This window comes from Lolium rigidum, chromosome 4 (genome assembly GCF_022539505.1).
Source record: "Lolium rigidum isolate FL_2022 chromosome 4, APGP_CSIRO_Lrig_0.1, whole genome shotgun sequence".
In the NCBI taxonomy this organism is placed as follows: domain Eukaryota; kingdom Viridiplantae; phylum Streptophyta; class Magnoliopsida; order Poales; family Poaceae; genus Lolium; species Lolium rigidum.
The window spans coordinates 57,083,394-57,105,678 of record NC_061511.1 but is presented as its reverse complement, the minus strand read 5'-3'; the positions used below and the strand labels follow the sequence as shown (position 1 = coordinate 57,105,678).

Sequence of the window (22,285 nt, the reverse complement as noted above, 5' to 3'; positions counted from 1 at the left end):
AGCATTTGGTATAGTTTTTTTTTTTTTGCAGGGAAGGACCCTCAAAGCGACCCCAAAGGTATTTGGGGCGTACCACATATTTTTCGTTCCCAGCTGCGCGCTTCAAAGACCCTTTCCGTCCGGCGCGACCCAATATGGTGTCCAGCGCGCCGAGCCCGTCCCCGGTCCACAGGGGATATTCCGGGTGTGCCAGACACATCGAGAAGCGATGCGAGGAGTGGCGGGCTCGACGCGTCAGTGACACACGAACGACACTCAACAGTCGCCTACCTTGTGACGGTGCAGTTGCCGGGAAGGAGAACCGTCACAGTAGCAACCGCGTCGATCGACACGTGAACCGCTCGAATGGAGCGCAAACTCCGCAGAAGAGCAACCACAACTCTTTTCGATATCTACGCTGCCTTTCATCCGCGCTCAATAAGACACCTACATATGCACATTCCGATCTACAACCGGCTGGCACCATTCATCTCCCCTCTCGTCTCTCACCATGAGCAACCTCTCTTTGCCATCGAACACTGACAACATGGCAAGCCGCCGGGATGGCGCCATTGGTGGGACAGAGATGCGACGCCTAGCAACTCTAGTTCCCCGCCGACGGACAGCCAGGAGGAGGATTGGGAGGCCGACGACGGCCATGAGGAGGAGGGGAAGGCCGTCGCCGGTGACGGCCATGAGAAGAAGGAGGAGGAGGAGGAGGCTGCGGAGGCGGCGGCGACAAAGAAGGAGGCAAGGGCCCAGGCGAAGGCGGATCCGACGAGCACCGACGACGAGGGGGACACAAGTTCCTTCGACGCGTCGAACAACACCGGCTCTTCGGAAGAGGTGACGAGCAGGAAGCGCCTCCGTGAGGACGACGAGGCGGGGCCATCAAAGAAGAAGTAGTTTAAAAAAATAGTTAATTTTTTCAAAGTTTTTATATGTAATTTGTTTATGTTGCACTACTTTGACTATTAGTTCATATTTTTCGAAGTCTTGCTGGTAACTACAAATTTCTTCTCTCTATTGAAATAAAAATGAAAAAACAAATAATGCATTATTTTAATGTTTGGGGTGCACGTTTAGGGGACGTGGCTGAGGAACGACGTCCCCCAAACGTGGCACGAAGAAAAAGTGTCCCCAAACGCTTGATCCGGTGCCATTTGAGGGACGCTTTGGGGACGCGGCCGGAGATGCTCTACGATCCTCTCATGCATTGAGGCTAGTCATAGTGCTAACTATTATGTAGTAGTAGTATCATACATGAGGTGGCAATTTGTCTCATAGGAGCAAATGCTCTCATTATATAAAATAATTAAAAAACAATTTTAAAATTGTTAAAAAATTCTGATATAAATTTGTTGGTGTACATCTTGACATTCTATGTTAGTGCACAAATTTTCGTGGAGAAACAACATTTTATATGGCGTGTACAAAAAAGACAAAAAAAAATCCTGTACGTAGTCGTGTTATAGCATCAAAACTTGTCTTTTTTACAGGAGCCGCAATTATTTTTAGTTTTTTTGAAAACTTGTGTACCAATATAAAATGTCTAGATGTACATGTAAAAATTTAGTTTAGAATTTTTTGACACTTTGAAATATGAATTCACATAATGGGAGCATATGCTCCTATGAGCCAAAGTGCATTTCCCTATCATACATATGATATTTGTGTATGATACTATCTATATAATAGCTAGTATAATGCAGTAGTATCACGGAAATTCAATCCGGCTCCCGGGTGCGTATGCTATTATCATTTAGTAATATCCTATATTTCTGTATGATATTATCTATATAATGGGTAGTATCATTTAGTAATATCATGCATATGTATTTGTGTACGATACTATCTCTATAATGAGTAGTATCATGGAGAGTAAGATAGTTATGCTATATTTATTGCTTTTTAAAATCACGATGCAAATTTGTGTTCAAGATTTATTTGACATTAACTTTTCTCGTGGTATGCGCTATGATACGGTATCCACCTATGTTACTCTAATCTCCTCCCACCTCCTTAATTAGTTGTCACATCAACATTTTTATGAAACTAATATGTATGATACTAGCTAATTAGATACTAGCACTATGGCTATCTGAGAAGTCATTGCGTTGGGGTTCAAGTGTTAACCTGCTCCGTTTTCTTTCTAGTTACTCGAAATGATCAAACTTATTAAAAATAAATTGATTTGGAGAAATACATAAATGGTGGCGCACGGGCGCGAGGGGACCAAAGTCCTCGAAAATGAACATAACCCAACGCAGATTATTAAACAAAAAAAGAAAAACTTAGCGCCAAAAATAGTCCAAGCAGCCTGGCGCCACTTAGAAAAGCGGGAAAACGAAAACTGAGGCCGCGCGTGAACTTCAAATTTCAGGGGAACTGAACAGCCACCGTGCATAATTAGTAGCTCCCATAATCATCGCCAAATTAACAGCCAGCGCGCCATCTCCTTGGCAGCCATGAGAGTCCATCTAGACCTCAACGCCCTGCCAGATGATTCAGGCGAAGACGCCAACGACGTGAAATTCGACGTAGCGGTGGCCGGCGCCGGAGAAGCCGGGTCTCGGATTGATCTTAACGTCGAGCTTCGCCTTGCGATTGGATGTTTTACGGGCGAGCCGAGTCGTCAAGCAGTCTCGCTGCTGCTGCCGCCGGCCGGGGTTAAGGAGGAGCAACCGGCCATGGAATCGAGGTGAGCGAGTTGATCCTGGATTCCACCGGTCGATCTCCTCTTCTCTCCCGATCTTTACCCAGTTCCACCCCTCCCGCAGGACCTGCCGTGGCGCCCGCAACAAGATCGACGGAATGCCCAACAAGAAGGCGGCGGGGAGCATCGCCGTGGACCGCATCAGCCAACTCCCCGACGAGCTCCTCCACCAGGTGCTCGCCTCGCTGCCGGTGGACGCGGTCGTGCAGACCTCCGCGCTGGCCCGCCGGTGGCGGCACCTCTGGAAGCGCATGCCCGTCCTGCGCCTCGTCCACCCCAGGCGGTTCGCGAGCGCCGTGGATTACGACAAGTTCGTCAACCATGTCATCGCCCTCCGCGGCGACGCGCCTCTCGCCAACTGCGAGATCGAGTCACATCTGACCAGGGATGATTACGCTGGTGAGCCCGATGAGCCCGATCCAAACCCGTACTTCGATTCCTGGATCCGGTACGCCCTGTCGTGCAAGGTTCAGGTGCTCAAGGTCGTCGGCGACCATGTGGGCGGTGAAACAGAGCTCGCTCTGCCTTTCATCTCCCAGCACCTGGTGAAACTGGATGTTCAGCATTTCTTTGTGGACCCTGACGTTCTGGATTTCTCAAGCTGTCCCGTGTTGGAGGATCTGAAGATGCAGGAAGCCGGCTTCTGGGTGCGCAAGATGTCATTTCCGTCGCTGAAGCGTCTGTGCATATCTGAATGCAACTTCCCCGCAGATTACCGTGTCTGTATATCTGCACCTTGTCTTGTTTCACTGCAACTGCTTGATTGTCAAGGCAAGACTCCTTTGCTTGAAGGCATGCCACTGCTAGAAACAGCGTCCATCGATCTCTCCACCGGGTGCAAGGATAAGTGTGGAGGTTGTGCTGACCAGACCTGTGAAGGCTGTCGTGGTTATCCTGTTGGTGGTTATCAGAGTGTGCTTCTCAATAGTCTGTCCAATGCTGTCAATTTGGAATTGAGAGATCAACCTAAAGTGGTATGCTTCCACTTGCGCTGTACCTTCTCTTGCTGTTTAGTACTTGCCATCTGCTATTTAGTTAGACATGCATCAACACATCCTTAAACAACTTTTTTTTTCTTTCATTATCTCATTTTTGTGTTTTCAGTGTCACAGATTGTTGATATACAGTTTATTTCGTTTCTGATGAATGTGACAAATTGTACGTACAATGTGGATTATACTCTTGCATGTTGGTACACCATACAAGTTAGGAATGCTAAACTGAGTGATTCTTCTCAAAATCTTTAGCCTCTATTGTCAATATATCAACGTTTAAGATGCAGAAAAACGTAGAATGGCATAATGGGTTATGAGTATTTCCCACTGCATGAGCCTCTTTTAAGACACTAATTATTATACTTTGTCCGATCAAGCACCTATAATGTTGATTTCTTGATGTAAGCCTTCAACTATTTATTTTTGTTGAAATGAACCCTTGGATCATTATATTTAATTATATGGAGGCTTGATTAGAAAAAATGAATAATCTACAGGCTTAAGGTGTAGTTATGTGTTTTCCCTTTTACAAGTGAATTAAAATATCTACCAAAAGTTTCTACCAACCTCAATTATTTCATTTCATATGCTGGAAAACTTGAGTTTCTGATTACTTATACTTCTGCAATCTGTCCAGTATATCTACAAAGGGATCTGGAGTCTTACCCCACATTTGGCAGATTAAAGACTCTTTTGCTCGACATGTGGTGTAGGGCTATTGACCTACATGCACTAGTTCGCATTCTTCAGCACTCGCCAGCTCTTGAAAAGCTCACTCTTCAGCTTCGTAGTGATGAGGTAGATTTTCTGGATTTATGCGACCACTGTACTACTGATGAATGAAGCATGTTTATTTTGTTGATCTTACTAAAATGCCTTGCGTCCTTTAGAGGTTCCTATGTGCAGCCCGAGGCGAAAGAAAACATGTTAAAATAGAGGAATCATTTGCATGTGTGCATCTTAAGGAAGTCAGCATTGAATGTGAAGAGCGACTAAGGGTCAAGGATAAGGTCAATCAAATTGTGAAGATCTTGAATAGAAGTGGCGTACTTTCTGAGCATATCAGTTTCAAGAAGATCCCAAGGCCAAAAGCTTGTAAGTTAATATTGATGTTCTTCATGCCTTATATGTCTCTAATTCTGAAAAAAACATAGAACCATCTTCTAGCAATTATATTCTAATTTCAACTACTCACCAAGTAGAGTATATAATAACCTTTTATGGCATCCATATTCAAGATCTGTAATCCTTTAGTATGAGCTGATGGAGTTCAGAATGGGTACATGTCTCACCAGGATCAGGGTGGCACTAATAGTCGAAATACATTTCTATGGTGCATTGGTGCCTATAAATCTGATTAACTGCTAACAGAAACTGTAGTTGTTTCCATCTTACAATACAGTTTACTTCTACTGTTTTAATTTCCTGACTTCTACCCTAGTAAGAACCACCAGTTGGTGACTGCTTCAATTTTTTGTTTGAGCCTGTGACCAGTTTGCCTATTGCGGATTAACAGTGCTGCTATCTCCGATCACCCCTAATGACACTGATCAAACCAACCGACCTGCCACACTTTTGACCAAAGGCTGAGACACTGGTCATATATGTGTTACCCCAGCAGTATATCTACTCTGATAATTATTCCGAAGTTTTGTCTTAACTTCTGGTTAATAGTAAATTAGGTCAAATTACATACATGTTTGTTACTAGTTCTCTGCTTCAAAATCCTTATCCTAGCAACCATAAATTCCTTGGTATATTGTAGTAAAACTGATGTGGTCCTCTTCATGTTTGTGCAGACTGTATCCGGGCTGTGTCACCTTCATTCTTTGATCCCAACTGGTCGGGTGAGGACTAAGGCGCGTGTTCGGTGGTTGTGTGATATTGTTCCAAGCCTTCCGTTATTTTGTTTGTCCAACTCTTTTGTTATGTCGCCATGTGCTGGCTGTCGGTGTAACTCAACAAAAAGAATCCGGTTGGGTATGTCAAGACGTTACTAGTATTTATCTGTTAGCAATGAAAATTGCGGCATGACTTTGCATCTTGAACTTATTTCAAAAGAAATGTTGGGTGAAAAGGTAAGAAGATTGTGTTATTTGATGGATGCCACCACTCTTTAGGCATAGCAGAACTATCAGCGCCAGTTCTGTTAATTTACAACGGGGTGAAGAGGGTGTAAATTTTCTGAGAGCCAGGGATTGAAACACACTAGTCATTGATCATAAGAGATGAGTGCAGTGTTTGGCTCCCGAGGCCTCTGGATAAAAAAAATGGTATTTAGAAGTTCTAAATTTTGTTAAATAATATGTTCTGGATACCTACAAGTGCTCTCTTCATACCTTCAAAGTTTATTAAACTAGATAATACCCCGCACGTTGCTGCGGTATATTTATTTAAAATATTTTGAGGATGTACGTGCAATAAAGAAAATATGAATTCACTGAATTAAGTGCATGATTCCCACACGTTGCTCTTGCAAACAATAACACTATCTATGTTATAAAAAAGTGCTACCAAATGATGATAGATATAAAATGAAACATCATTAAACGGAAGTCACTTAGAGATAAACATTTACTCACACGTCTGAAGAAATTTCCATAAATTTTTGAACTGTAAATAATGTCTTGACTTACGTTTGATTGAGAGCATATGGAGGTTGACTCACAAAATACAGTTACCACATTACTGGTGTGATATTTTCATACCGAATGTCTACAAAAATAAAATTGATTGCTAAGCTATCAAATGAAAATGAAGGTGCATACATGCAACGCGGAGTTGAAAGCCAAAACCAATTGAAAAAAGTGACGAAAATTTGAAAACAAAATGTAGCAAGTAATATATTCTGTCATATGTAAATATTCAGCTTCCGTACAAAGCTCTGTACTGTTGAGTGAATTGTACAATCATTGATAGTAAACGAAAGCATCTCATGCATATTTATTTCGTCATATGTAAATATCCAGCCTACTTACAAAGCTCCATATTGCTTAGTGAACTATGCAGTCTTTTTCAGTGAATCATGCAGTCTTCTTCAGTGAATGAATTCTTCTGGAGAACATATTTTAGAAGAATTAATCGTATATATAATGCTACTTCCCGATGGAAGCATCAGCTAATACAGAAAGAACCTTCGCTATGTAGATATCCACAAAAATTAACTGAAAACCAAGACATATGAGGTAAACAATCATTACTGGTGGTACTCCGTGCGTGCATATATCAGCCTACAATGGAGTAGTATGTATTTTCCACAATTTGTACTCTTACCAGAATTTGTCCCGGCATTCCTCTTTTACAGAAGTGAAGCAGCGCAGTGAAAACCTCGCCTGCTAAAAAAACAATATTTTGTTCTGCTCGATCCAGAAATTCATTGGCGCAACTCCAACTCGAACAAAGCAAAGATGTACTCCCCTCGCCTGTGCGTACTCCGTACTCCGTAGTACAAACTTCCAAGAATTTTCAACGAAAAAGCTGCATCCTAGAACGATTATATATTACAAAAAATTAAGAAAAGGTGGGAAACTGACACCCGAGAGTATATAGAGACGACCTTATATGGCATCGTTGTTGCTACAGATGGGCGAGCTGTTGATGCTGGAACCTCCAGGCGAGCTTGTTCAGATCAAGCATGGCGAAGGCTGGATGGAAACTCGTTTCAAAAATAAAAGAAGGCTGGATGGAAATGAAACTTCAACAAAAGTGTGGCCTTGTTTACTCCAAACGGTAGCAAAAACGTGTGGTGGCCAAAACTGCTCGACAACGATGATGGAGTAGCCTGTGGTGCACAGATGAATATATAGAGTTGCTAGAGGGGAAGGTAAGAAGAGGTGTGGCACCAGACGTTAATTTATAAGGTTGAAGACAAAGGAGGTTGCTTGTATGCACGAAAGAGATGGATAGGTGTGGCACCGGAAGTTTCTTAGAGGACTACATGCGGGGAAGATGAACAAATTTGTTATCGGTTTCTGTTCTGAAGATCCATTTAAAGCACAACCTTTCCCAGTTTATTTTGACGGTTAACATTCGTCAGTTTCTGATATAGTGGAGGAGAAATCCAGAGGAAGAGAGTGTCATGAGTGGTGACTATTTGGTGGCTGCAGAATGCAATGAAACGAAAAATTGACACTGCCGGTTCTTTCCAACAGATATAATTAATCATAAAAGAGGCTGTAGGGGCCTTATGAGCTGCATGCTGGCTCAAGTAATGGCGGCGCAGTTCCTCTTATCTGGTCACAACTTATCTAATTGAACCAAGCACATGCAAACTGAACGCTGGAACGAATATGGATTGCTGACTTGGCATGATAGATGAGGTGGCATAGCTGCATGTTTAGAGAAATAAGATAGTGGGGATGAACTTCTTAGTTATATAGGATAATAGTATGTTGCATTTTGGGATGCAAGGAAAAACAGAAAATTGTGGTTCCAAAAGGTAAAAAGATCTCGATTTTCCTCCACATGTTTGAAATGATATTTTTTGTGAAAACTTATTCGTACTAGACCTGAATACATGCATATTTTTTCTCAGAATTATTTTAATCACCTCTTGGATGAAGTCTGTTTTCATTGATAATTAATGCTATATTTCATAGTCACTGACAGCTGAACTGTTCGTGTTCATTTAATTTACAATGGGGTGGAGCACCATCTCCACCATGCGGCAACACCTCCATGTACTAGGCGCCTCTGGCATTTGGCCTCCATCCGGACAACCGTTGTGGAATAAGCTGAACAGTCTGACACGTGCAGTTCATATTTTCATAATTAAATGACAATCACATGGCTCCGGCCATCATGCCGTTATATGATACACATATATTACATCATATAGCATCGCATACAAACATATTGAAATCTTGAAACTATACCACATCGTATGCACTTGCTGCAAAAATAGAGTTAGATGGCTCTAGACGCTCTATTGCAAGTTTTACCCAAGTTGATTAATTTTATTACACAACATCTACATCACTATCATCAAGGGTTGATAAATGATACTACCACCACACATATACTTGATCGAAATAAAGCAACTAAACATAGATCTTCTCTGATGCCACTGAAGGGGATTGTGTATGTATTTCCAAAATATATACTATGTAGTCCACGAACACCAAAATCTATACTATGTAATTGCAGCAAAGTAATTTGGTTGGTATCAACTCACCGAGTATAGCGGAAGAGCTCGATGAAGATGGTGATCCGGGAAATCCACATAGATAGAAGATACATCCAAGCCACGAGGATATCTCGTCCTTGCTCCAAGAATCGATCAGACTATTCCTTCGGCGTAGTCCACACGCCAGGCGGTATCTGCAAGGGTTTTGCCGTCCAGGGCTAGGCCATCGTGGTGAGAGTGTTTCAACCTTATGATGGTGAGAGTGTTTCAACCTTATGACGTATGCGGAGAGGGAGAGAGAGATACGACCAACCAAAGGGCCATGAGAGAATTTGCACACAAATTGAGGTGGGGGGCCTCTAATTGTAGGTGGAGAGAGGTCACAAACTTGGGGAGGGGGAAGCCGCCCACCCTAGGTCGGTGCGGCCAAGGGATGGGCAGGTAACCCCCAATCATAAGGCCCACCTTCCGGAAGGGTGGCCAAGGGAAGGGGGCTGGCGCTATGGGCCCTTGGGCCTGGCCAGCTGGCCTAGTTGGGATGCCCCGGTTGGCTCCATGTGTCCATGGTGTCCTGGTCGGCCACCTTCCCCTTTATTTCCACCAGAACTTTTCCCTCTCTTCTTCCCATGTCCACCGGACACTCTAGATTCCACCGGAACAAGATTTTCCCAATACGAATATCACCGAAATGATTCCGAGAATAATTCAATATATATGACAACCCCGGAAAACTTCCAACGTTACCTCGAATCAGTTATGACCTGCTCATACTGACTTCGCAAGTCTCTCTCTTAGTCATAAAATCTCTGGAACAATCCCAGACGCTGCCGGAATTGTTCCAAACAACTTCTTTCAACCACATACCATAAATATAACTCCCACAACAAATTATATTACCTTTAAGCATGTGACTCAACAGGTTCGACATAGCGCAGTCATGAGTTCGAACACCTTCAGATCAATAACCAATGTTGGCATCTAGATATCCACATTGGCTCCTTTGCATACTCGAGGTTTGGACATTAATGAACCTTCCATGTTGTTATATATTATTCCCTTTGTTACACGATATGTTGATAACCCCAGTTAAAACTTTGGTATTACCGTAATCAACTTATTGATCACTATACCCGCCATCCTCGATCTGGTATCAATGCTCCTTTTCTCGTTTGGTGTATGATGATGTCCTGTGATCACTATCACAATGTGTTTGCGCATGTTACTTACAACCACAATACCGAGAAGACCCAGTTCATATCTCTCCTTTGTCAGGAGGAACAAATCCTATTCTTGAATCATTAGGTTTTCGGCACCTTCAAATATACCCGAGTCTTAACCTTCCCAACACTCGATCAGGGTTAACCGATGAGGGTGGATAAGATCAAAGCATACCCTCCGATATGATTCAACATAATATTCTAATGATCAAAGGACTTTTACATAATCAAACACTTAAACATATCTTGATACTAACTAAAAAGGATGACTCATAACATATCAGTGACTTGGGTGTATTGAGTGCGATAGTTCAGCCATGCGATCCACCCTCATTGTTGTTAGCATAGCCATTCTCATGATAAGAAAATTTTGACCATCTCACAACAAATGAGCTAGTCTTATCATAGATATAACTAGAAACTACTTCTTTCTTGTTTATCTCTCTATACGTGCTAATGAGCTTTTCTCTGGATCTCATATTCAAGGAACACCGCAGTTATAACATAAAGGATCAACTTATTAATAAACATGGAGCATAGATAATAAATAAATGTTATTATTATTATTGTTATTATTGTTAACTCTGCGACGTAAATCCTTCAAACCCCCCTAATCCCGAATCTGATAGGGAAGGGGTGGGAAAAAATCTCCCCAATTGTTAAATAGGAATGAGGATGAGAAGTACTTCCCGACTAGGAGCAGATCCAGTGCCACCCCTAGTCATCATACTTTGTACCTATTGACTGTCGACCGAAGTTTTTACTCATGGCTCATTTGCCTTCTTTATGATGGAAAATTGAGTAGTGGTTTATTAAAAAAATTACCCCACATAGACATAAATAGTGTTGTATTTATTAGTACTACTTAGATATCTGAACAACCAAACCAAACTACGTTAAAATAACAACATCCAATAAAAAGAGGAAACCTACTTTACTTTTAGTGTTATTGTTGACTAAAAGTTAGAATGCAGATTATTTCAGAATACATTCCGAAGCTAAAATGTAGAATATTTCAGAATGGATGGAGTATATTAGTACGTTATCTCATACTACATCCATTTCAATGAATAAAACATCTCTTTTTTCTTGTTTTTCTTTGACCAAGAATTACTCTAATACATATAAAATTAGCATCATCAGATTTTTTCTATACTAATTACGTATATAATCAAGATTTTATTGTTTTTTTTTTTAATCAAAGTTCATCTTATGATATGCGCGTGCCTTATTAATTAAAACGGAGATACTCTCTCATTATCCCTGAAAGGCGTGAATTGAGGTGCTAAAATATGATTCATGCGATTCTACGACAAATACTATGAATCAGATGGACTAGTATCTTTTTCGCGCATGCCACAGCAGAAATTTAGAGTAAAATGCATGGCAGGTACTTAAACTTATCCACGGGGTTCATATTGGTCATCGTACACAAAGAATACAAAGTTACGGTCACCGAAGACGCGGTGTTGGCTCATGTACGGTCACCCGGTCCAAGAGCAAGCGGTATTTGGTGAGGTCGTACATGCAGGACCCGCTTCTCAGGACCCATTGTCAAGTTTTTATTACAAACAGGCCCCCAAACTTACTAAAAACCCTTTATAATACATGACCTGCCCATGGCAAGTGGGGCCAGCGGTCAAAGTTCTCCCAGTCAGCACTGACCATTAAATGAAAAAGAAAAATATCCTGAAAAGGTAATACTGGAATCCATCTTCTCCCCAATCAGTCCATCCCCGCCGCCGCATCGTCTTGCCGGGATGAGTCGCCTGCGCGGGGCGGCCACGACGGGGCTCCGCCGCATCCTCACACGGTCAAGCTTGGGGCGGCCGCGGGATAGACGCGCCGGCCCCCTTCGTCTCCTCAGCACCTCCCCATCCACCGCATGGAAGCAGGGACAGCTCCGCTGGTGGGTGGTGGGTGAACGGCGCCGAAGCCCTCCGCCGTGGCGGCGCGAAGGGGCAGCTCCTTGTCGTCCCAGAGCACCGGCATCTAGCGCGTCATCTCCGCCTCTATGGTGCGCGCCTCCCCGTGGAATCTTTCGACGATGCCGACCAGCAGAGCACGTCCACCATCGCCTCTCCCCATCTCTGTCACGGGGGACATGGGTGCCATCTATGACACGCTTGCTCGCCTCCACGCCGGCGAACGAGAAGGGCAAGCCGCCGCACCGACGCACGACACGCTACGCACCGTTATGTCGTCCTGTGCCACATCTATTGGGGAAGGGGCGGGGCGGCCTCCGCCGTGGCTCATCCCTGTGGTCATCGTTTCCGGTCGCGCGAGATGGAGTAGGGCGGACGCGCGCGAGATGGAGTAGGGCGGATGCGCACGAGACGGTGGGCGGTGCGCCGGAGGAACAGAGTTGTCCGCCCGCGGGGAAGAGCAGGGACAGGGCGCCGGCGGTGGAGACGAAGGCAGGGAGAGAGGGGTTACGCGGGATGGATGAGGTTAGGTGAGAGGAAGGAGGAATGGGAGGGGGTGAATATTTTGGGGGGCTTTTTACAAACATTACTGGAGAGCTGGAACCTACTGTACTTGACAAGGGGGATCCACTGCTGCCATGTCGACAGATACAACGTCCTACCCGCACAGGTGACCGTATATGAGCACACAATGCGTCTTTAGTGACCGTAAATTGATATTCTATGTGTACGATGACCATTGTGATCCCCGCCGACAAGTTTAGGTACCTACCATGTATTTTACTCCAGACATTTATTGCACAAAAATACGCAGTCGCACAAAAGCATGCATTTCACAAAATCACAACGGATGCTGAAGAACATAAACTCACCAAACCAAAACAGTCCGCCACAAAAAGTTGTTTGATCACGAATTGGCTTCACACGACGAGTTCACTAACCGACCTTTCCACTGTCGCTGACGACTCGGGCCCACAAGGACGTCCCGGATACAGCGCGCCGTGGAATCCCGTTCCGTATCTTCTAGAAAGATCGAACCGCAACGGCCAGAAGGGCCCCACACCAATTCCCCCCTCTCCCTCTCCCTCCCGCCGCTCGCTCTCGCCGTCGCCCGCGAGGTGCTCGGCGCAATGCTGCACGCCGCGCCGCCGCTGGAGGTGGGTGGAGCGGGCGCCGCGCACACCCGCTGCCTCCTCCGCGACCGCGGAGGGCATGGCGCCGTTCCCGCCGGCCCCTTCCCGCTCTACGGCGACGACGCAGCGACGACCAAGTTCCTGCTCGAGCGGGTATTGCGGGGGAGCAGCATCGCGCCCTACCTGCCCTCCTCCGCCTCCTCCGCCTCCTCCTCTACGGCAGCAGCGGACGCCGACCCGGCGGAGCGCGAGGACGAGGACCCCGGGCCCCACCGCTGCCTCCTCCGAGACCTCAGAGGGCATGGCGCCGTTCCCGCCGCCCCCTTCCCGCTCTACGGCGACGACGCGGCGACGACTAAGTTCCTGCTGGAGCGGGTATTGCAGGGGAGCAGCATCGCGCCCTACCTGCCCTCCTCCGCCTCCTCCGCTTCCTCCTCTACGGCAGCAGCGGACGCCGACCCGGCGGAGCGCGAGGACGAGGACCCCGAGGACCACCGCTGCCTCCTCCGAGAACTCGGAGGGCATGGCGCCACTCCCGCCGACCCCTTCCCGCGCTACGGCGACGACGCGGCGAAGACTAAGTTCCTGCTGGAGCGGGTATTGCAGGGGAGCAGCATCGCGCCCTACCTGCCCTCCTCCGCCTCCTCCGCGTCCTCCTCCACGGCAGCAGTGGACGCCGACCCGGCGGAGCGCGAGGACGAGGACCCCGGGGAGCCCGCCTCGGGCCTCGTCCCGAGCGCTCGGGTTCGCGGCGACGGCACCACCGACGCCAGCGGCGCAGGCGCAGCGCCGGAAACTGCGATCCAACGCCCCCTCGAATCCGCGGCGTCTGCCCCAGCCAGCTGTCTACCCGCACTTCTAGGACCGGAGGGTCGGATCCTCATCGTCGCAAATCGTCTTCCCGTGACGGTGAAGCGCCTCGGAGACGGTTGGGACTACTCTGACAGTTCGGGTGGTCTCGTCAGCGCTCTACGAGGTATGATCCCTGTCCCTGATCGAGGACTTCCCAAATCTTTGGCTGGCGACATGATGCGATGTATGACAACGGAACGCGTACTTTCCATTAACTAGCTAGACTGCCCAGGTTAATTGCTGGCAACAGTTTTCAGATACGAAGTCAGGAAGTGTTCATGAAATTCTTGCGTGGCTGTGAACTTGCACTGAGTAGGCCACTTGGGCAATAGATTTGCTTTGGTCGATGGCATTTGCTTGTGCTTCGTTCATGAGACCACAGCCAGAGCAACGTACATGCCTTTATGCACTTCATCTATTTCAAGCTGGTACAGATACAGATGAGTGATGACATCCGTAGGCCCTGGACAGTGTAGTAAAACCAATCTAGTTGCGTCTAGTCTGCCATTCTCCATAGGTGTTTTGCCTGTTTGCATTAACAAAAAATCAGAGGCCACCATCTTCAGTCAATTCTAATGCATACCTGGCAATTTGTGTTCAGTTATATTCCTCTCTGAGCCAATTTGTCCTGGAGGTGATGTTCTGAATTATGATGCCACAGGTGTGACCGGGGTGAAAATGAAATGGGTCGGCTGGCCTGGTGTATCCATCCCCGACAAGGAGGAGCAAACAATCGTCATGGATAAACTCACCTCGACCATGGTTGGTTAAATCTGGCACATTATTGTCATTAACATCTTTTTATGTGTAAATTGTCACGTGGTTCTCATCTGACTGTGACAGAGGTGCTTTCCTGTGTTCATGGATCAAGAGCTGGTGGACCAATACTACAGCGGGTACTGTAATAATATTCTGTGGCCACTATTTCATTACATTGGGCTGCCACAGGATTACAGGTTCAGCAAGACAAAAGACTACAAGTCACAGCTCAAAGCTTATGAGAAAGCTAACCAGATGTTCGCGGATGTGGTGTGCCAAATCTATGAGAAAGGAGACATCGTATGGTGCCATGACTATCACTTGATGCTCCTCCCCTCTCTATTGAAGAAGCATGACATCAACATGAAGGTGGGATGGTTCCTTCACACGCCGTTCCCCTCATCTGAAATTTATCGAGCACTACCGAACCGCCTGGACCTGTTGAAGGCAGTGCTGAAGTCTGACTTGGTCGGGTGAGTTCTTCCTCCTCTAAAACTTGTCTTTTCATGTCACATGTTTGGAGGCTCCTGAATCAACTATCTATTATATACGAAGGTTTGTTTACATAAGTAGATGCAAGAGCCCTAGCTTGAGTTTTGGCTTATGTTAAAGCCAACGAGGTGTTCTGAATTGTGATGCTTTATGTTGGATTTCTTTTCTGCTACTTTCCCCACTGTTTCCGCAATGGTGACTAGGCAGAGTTCCTCCCATACCAATGCGCCAATTTCAGATGTGTTCTCTGCCCAGTTGTAGCAATCCCTGTTGAAAGAAACATATGCTGATCTTGCAAGGTTGTTTCTGTCTATCGCTCGCACCCAGATCTCCACTTGAGTCTTAAATTTCATCCTCCACTGTAGGCAGGTTCTGTGGTGGCACATTAGCAGCTCTCTTGTTCTCAAGTTTTGAACTCAGGCCTTTTACAAAATATGTAACCATCCTGTGTTGCTGACATGCCTATCTTATTTCAACTCCACCAGATCAATGGGTCATAGTAAGTGCAGCTGGCTGGCATACTCCTGGACAGTTTTCATCCCTCTTTTAGTGCATCTACCTTGCTCTGAACATTTTCCATTATCATCATATTGCCTTGCCGAAAGTACATATTCTCAATGTTTTCCATATCACCACTGCATTCACTATCCTGGCAGTAGCTGGAGAAACAGAGGTCATCAACCATGCCGCTATCCCTGAATTAGTGGGGTTCCACATCCTCCATTCTATGCCATTCTTCTTTGCAGGTTCAGTACATGTATCCGCAAGTAGTGCTCCTCTCCTTTTGTCCCTAGGATTAGTCTGGCCGAGCAACTAAGGCAATTCCCCCCCCCCCCCCCCCCCGTCTAGCTTCACCTCATTTGGCGTTCTGATACTTCCATGCCTGCAGTAGGCTCCTCAATTCTCCCTAAGTGACCAATGAGGACAGCAGTCTCAGCACTCTGCTTCTTCTGTGCTGCTTGCCTCAGTGGCAGTTTTTCCACTTGCTTTCTTTATTTCCTCCATCTTCTTTGTACTCATCTGTTCTAATAGAGCGTTGCTGCACATATCATAAAGCATGTGTATCTGCTACAACTGCGACAAGTCTTTACAACTCAAATCTGGCAACATCCAACACTCCCTCCACTAGCATAGTCTTCACATAAAGGATTGCGTGCACATCAGCAGTTCAGCACCCACAAGAACAGCACTGGATTAGCCCAAATACATAACGACCCAAGGCAGCAGAGGAAACACAGCCTGTGCTGTCTGGGTTCTGGGGAACCATCAGCTCCTTCCTAGTAGCCCAGCTTCCACATAAATCCAGCCACATGGCAGTGGAGTTCCTACTCCTGCCATCAAGCCGGCAGTTGGTGCCCTCCCAAGAATGAGGTTGTTATTTTCGCTTCTAGGATGATGCAGGGAGCCAAGGGAGGGGCATGAATGCAACACAGGTACCATGAATATAAACGGTGATGGCTAAGGGTGGGCTAGGATTTAAACCATAGTGCCGATACAATATAATCTTTTGGGGAATCTCTCCGTGTCTCTCCACCTGGGAGAGCACACGTCCTTATAACCACGTTTTGCACATAAGCCCCCCCATTACAAAAATGCATGTTTTTAAATGTAGCAGTGGTTTAGAATCAATAGGTGTGCATTGGTCCGCATTAAATTATTTTTTCCTCTAGTTGATATTGTCTCTTATGTTCTTTTCCAAGATGATGACAGGCGGTACCTGACAGGGGAGGGAATAAGACGCGTGCGGTATCAGCGTCCACTCTCCGAGCACCTCCTCCACAAATACGAGCAGCAGCACGACCGACGTCGGCACTACGACGTAGATGATGAAAGGATTTGTCGGTCTGATGCAGAGGTCAGGAGGTACCGTCAGCATGGTAGAAGCGACGACGGGTACAATCGTCGCGCTGAAGGAAGGTCAAGGGGGCAGGATAACATGGATAGGCACTGGGACTGTCCGTTCTTCAAACATTGCTGGGACTCAGGAATGAGCCGATTGCCAACGATCGAGAACTGCCCAGAATGCAAACAAAGGAAGAAGGATGCCGCTGTCGTGTCCGTGTTCGAGCGTCTAGGGCCTCTCCCACCTCGGAACAAGCACGCTGAGTCCGCTCGGGTGGAAGATCTCGAGGAACTAGAGGACGATGATGAAGAAGATAAATATCATCGGCCCAGGTGGTGCCCTGATGGGCTCAGCCGTTCCCGGAAGCGAAGGGTTCAGCGTCTGCGTGGGTTGGAAGAAGCTGAAAGATTGTACTTGCACACGCTAAGGAAGGCACGGCCTGATCTGGCCGCCAAAATCCGGCGAACCCTGGATGAAGAGGGTCGGCCACAAAGAATGGAGTGGCGCCCCAAGCAGAGGAAAGCCGATGATGATACATCGGCTGGCACAAACATGGTCTTCATTCTTCCAACGGAGTTTAGCGCTCCAAGATTGTATGAAGCACCTGTGGCGCAATGTAATATCCCAGGTATTGGGGTTACAAAAATAGAGGAAACAGATGTGTGCATTGCATTCATGCATAGAAAATCTGGGGAATTTTCGCGCTTTAAAGTAAAACGATCACGATGAATCGAAGTTTCACTTGACCTTGGTGGAACTGAAGTAGCTCATCAAGTCAAGCGCTATAAACCTCAATGTGACTTTGTCAAAACCTTGTTTTGGGTAGAGATGATTTGATCTAAGGGGTTAGATCAAATAGAACTAATAATCATCACAACCACACTTTACTCCATGATCAACTACTTGATCTTATAACAGATCATAATATGGTAATCCTTGCCATAACCTAAGAACATTTATTCAATTGAAAATCAAGTAACAATAAAACGGAGAAACCATCCTTCACTTATCTTTTCCATGTCTTAAACTAATCCATGCACTTATCATAAACCCTATGATGTTCATTTTACCTTAATCTTGGAAACAAGACAAGGAGATCCAACTAAGGAATATAATTCTTCTCTATTCTAAATTATTATACATTAAACCTAGAGAGGTGAGAGTCCTATTTTGTTTAGAGAAGCCATGATAAACCTTGAGGCAAACCTTGGATATAAATAACCAAATGATCACAACATCATTTCCAAGAGGAACCTTAGAGTATTATTCAAGTCCTTCCCAAATGAGAGGGAGACCAATCATACTAATTCTAGCTTTACCTATTTAAGAATCAATGTTAAACTTTGAACTAAAATATTAGGTAAACCATTTCACCTTGAAGTGGTGAGATCACCAAATACCAAGTGGAATAAGACTATATCCATGACTTAGTGAAACAAGGAGTGGAATAAACCAACTAAGATAGACAATTGAATCTTTGGCTCAAGTAACCTAAATAAATATTAGGAGTACACCATAAACCCTAGAATAACTATTCTTAAATGAGAAAGCTCAAACCATGGTGTTATACTCAAGATAATTGAGACAACCATAACCATGTCCACTCAATAAACTATAAGGGAGATATTATGTTTAGTTAATCTAGACAATGCTTAATCATGGAAGTGAGAACCCCATTTAATGAGAGATCCTTAGGAAGCCAAACCTTGATCATTATTAATTAAGTGATGATCATAAACCCTAAGAACTTGAGGTATGGAGAATAAACCCTAACAGGATAAGTAGATCTCATTCACTACATGAAATCTTTGGGTGGCAACTAGTATGCAACCCTAGGCTTATATTCCAACCTTAACTTGTGATTCAATTGGTGATCATAAGTAGAATTCTACCAGATCTACATTCCACATTTTCTTCATTTATGAAAATAAGAAAACCTTAGAGTAAAACTCTATACTTTATATGGTGAGAAACCATATATCCATATGACCAAAGTTAACTATAAAAAGAACTATAACCACTGTAGTTACTTTAATAATTAATTGAGGATAATAATAGAAGTTAACTAGTAGAAGATAAAACCAATTATCAAATCCTTAGTAACTAGAGGAGAACATAAAATGTTAAGTAAGCAACCACCTTATCATGGTTAGGGGAGATTAAACCCTAGCACATGCAACATGGTGTCATCTCATCTCTACAAACCAGAATTAAATCTCAACCCTAGTTTGTGTATCACTTGGGTGATCACAAATAAAACCTAAACCACAATTAAGATTCAAACCATGTGTCCTTAGGTAATCAGCATTTGAACCCTAATAATTCATTAATCAAATCTTATGCCTCAATTATTAGACATAAGAAACACCTAATGCACAAATTCCATAATTTAAACCCATATGTGGAGATGAAACACTTATCCACCACTTATCCTTATAATTAATATCAAATTATGATTGAAACAATACTTATATCAGATACTTTCATGGATAAGGTTTATGTTAATCTCAGAAGGGGTTAAAGTTAGAAACTATTAAACCCTGATAAGTTGGGCATCCATAAATAATATGTAAGTCATTCCATCTTAAATAGAAACCAAGTTTTATGAACAAACCCTAAAATATCTTGAGTTAAAAAGTACCCAGAACCTAACAATACAAACAGATGGAGACAAAATAAGAAAATAACATTTGGAATGGGGATATAACATCACATAACCTCATGCCTAATGGACATTTTGAATCACCCATTAGTATGTAACATATTCCAATATGAAAGAATTGTTTCAAACAGAATGATGATGTGTTAGTCATCACACAACATCAAAAATGGATTAACATATAAAAACACCTGCAAATATAACAGAAATTCAAATATGAATTCAATTGGTCAAATTAAAAACAGAAAAGAAATAAGAAAAGAGGAGAGAAGCTTACCTGGACCTGGCCAGCCGGAGCGACCCGAGCTAGGAGCCCGAGCGGCAGCCACCTTGGCAACCCAGCACCACGGCCCGAGTAGCAGCCCATCCCAGCCAACTTACCTCTTCGGCAGAAAATAAAAGGAGATGGTCGTCCTCATCTCTTCTCTGCGCATGGAGGCCACCTCGACGCCGTGGCCAGCTTCGTCTCTCGCTGGCGAGCTCCCAGTGACCGGCGTCGTGACGAGGCATCCCTGGCGCCCTATAAAAGCTCCACGGCGAGCCCTAGCATCGGGTTCTTCCTCCCTTGCTCCATTTTCCCCCATACCGAAACCCTAACCCGCTCCGGCACCGACCATCGCCGTCGATTGGGAATGTCCCAAACCTTGCCGAGACCACCGTTAGAACCGCCGTCCTCGACATGGCCACCGTGTGCCGGGGAATCGAGCCGATACGCCCCCAATCGATCACGTCCGGCCGTCTTCTCCGACGCCGGCCATGGCTCGGTCCCGGCGATACAAGCCCCCATCCACCTCGCCGTCATGCTCATCGTGCTCAGGGTGAGTCACCGGTGCTCAAGCACCCCTTATCCTTCTTTATTACGCCCTCAAGCATGCCCGCGTCGATAGCCTGCGAGCACCGCCGCTCGGCCTTGCCGTCGGGCAAACGCCGGCGACCAATAATGGGCGGCACCACCACCGTTAGCTTTCCCGTGACGCGTAGAGTAGCAGGAGCATCCACTCGCGCCCGTAGATCGCCTGGAGGCGCGCCGTCGTCGTCAAATCCCCGCCGGCAGCGAGCTCCCGCGGCATTTCCCTATTTTGACCAGTCCACGCCGATGTGGCGTCTGACGTGGACCCCCGGCCCACAGTTCTGTGTCTCTGTGGGTAGATAGGCCGGGTAGATTTAGGATTTCTTTTGTTTCTATTTCAAAATTCAAAGATTGCTGCAACTTCAAGTAAATTTAGAAAATTCATTACAATTCAGAAAAATACAAATTAGATATCAAAATGTTCCTAAAAAGAAAATCTATCCAATAAAAATATAATATAGAATTTTTATTTTTAATAAAAATTTAATTATTTTAAACTCATTAATTAAGCCTTTTCTTTAATTCTAAATTGAATTAAAATTCAATAAATTGGAAAACCTTCTAAAATAAATAAAAACCAGTAAGAAAAATAAAGAAAACATTAAAGTTATTTTTCTTTATTTGTTGTTTTGTTAAATCTTTATTAGTGGAAATTTAAACCCTAATTAATAATTACCTTAATTATTAATTCATTAAAAATAATAAAATGTCAAATCTAATATTATTATTTCAAATTTATTAATAACTTCAACTTTATTAATGAAGTTATTAATCCAATAATTACAGGGTAATTAGGAAACCCTAGTTCTATTTTAAACCAAGTGATAACCCTATAATTTTATGTGGAACCCTAAAACCCTAATTCAATTATGCACAAAACCTAGCTCCATCATTACATGTGAACCCTAAATTTCCTCCAAACCTAAACCTAGGTTAGAACATGTGATCATGATATTTGATTCCATTCATAGAACCATAGTAGCTTCTAAATATTTACCTTGATCACATAAAATGTAGCAACCATCATTACTAAATTAGTATCCCATGTATTCATCTTAATAAAACTTAGATGATCAAATAGAACCAACCATAGTTCCTATCCTTAGAGGCATCAACCTTACTTATCCATATTTAGCATCACACCATTGTGATGAACTCCATTAGCAACCATGCTAATATTGACATTACTTAACCCTGTTCCACTAAACCCTACTAGTGTGAGATATTTGTGAACCATCCTATTTAGGAACCAACCATTCCTTACTTAGTGAATCCAATAGCAAACCCTAGACAACCTCAACCCTAATTGCAATACTTCTTATTATTTAAGAAGTATGTTCTTCAAAAGTTATTCTTTTGAAGAAAATAAGGAATCATCACAAACCACCGCTTATAAGGACCTATAAACCCTAGCCAGCTATCATTAGCAAGATAAACCAACCTTGACAACAACCATGTATAATGAATTGCTTAGGATGCCTAGGCTTATCTTAACCTTACAAGCCCTAGGTGTCGATGAGTCCAACTTTGTTGGGATCCATCTAATACCTATTCCAGCAACTACATGCAGCCATAGTCAACCATAGAAAACCACCCACTTAATTATCATACTTGTTCTCTATTATAGAACATGTTCTTGAAAAGTTATTCTTTTAAAGTATATGATAATTAACCATTAACCATGCCATTTAGTACTAAACTGACCACTGTTCTTTACTTGTTAATATTATGCCAATTATC

At 44.3% G+C, this 22,285-nt stretch overlaps 1 protein-coding gene across 1 annotated transcript in view; it reads left to right on the top strand.

Moving 5' to 3' along the window:
- Nucleotides 1-13,087: 13,087 nt before the first annotated feature.
- The window catches only part of LOC124708434 (alpha,alpha-trehalose-phosphate synthase [UDP-forming] 1-like), a 76,928-nt gene continuing 67,730 nt past the window's right edge, over nucleotides 13,088-22,285 (top strand). The window contains exons 1-3 of the mRNA XM_047240116.1: nucleotides 13,088-13,356; nucleotides 13,483-13,538; nucleotides 13,626-13,886. Of these exons, the coding sequence (XP_047096072.1) occupies nucleotides 13,088-13,356; nucleotides 13,483-13,538; nucleotides 13,626-13,886 (586 nt within the window). The remainder of the gene's footprint in view (nucleotides 13,357-13,482; nucleotides 13,539-13,625; nucleotides 13,887-22,285) is intronic.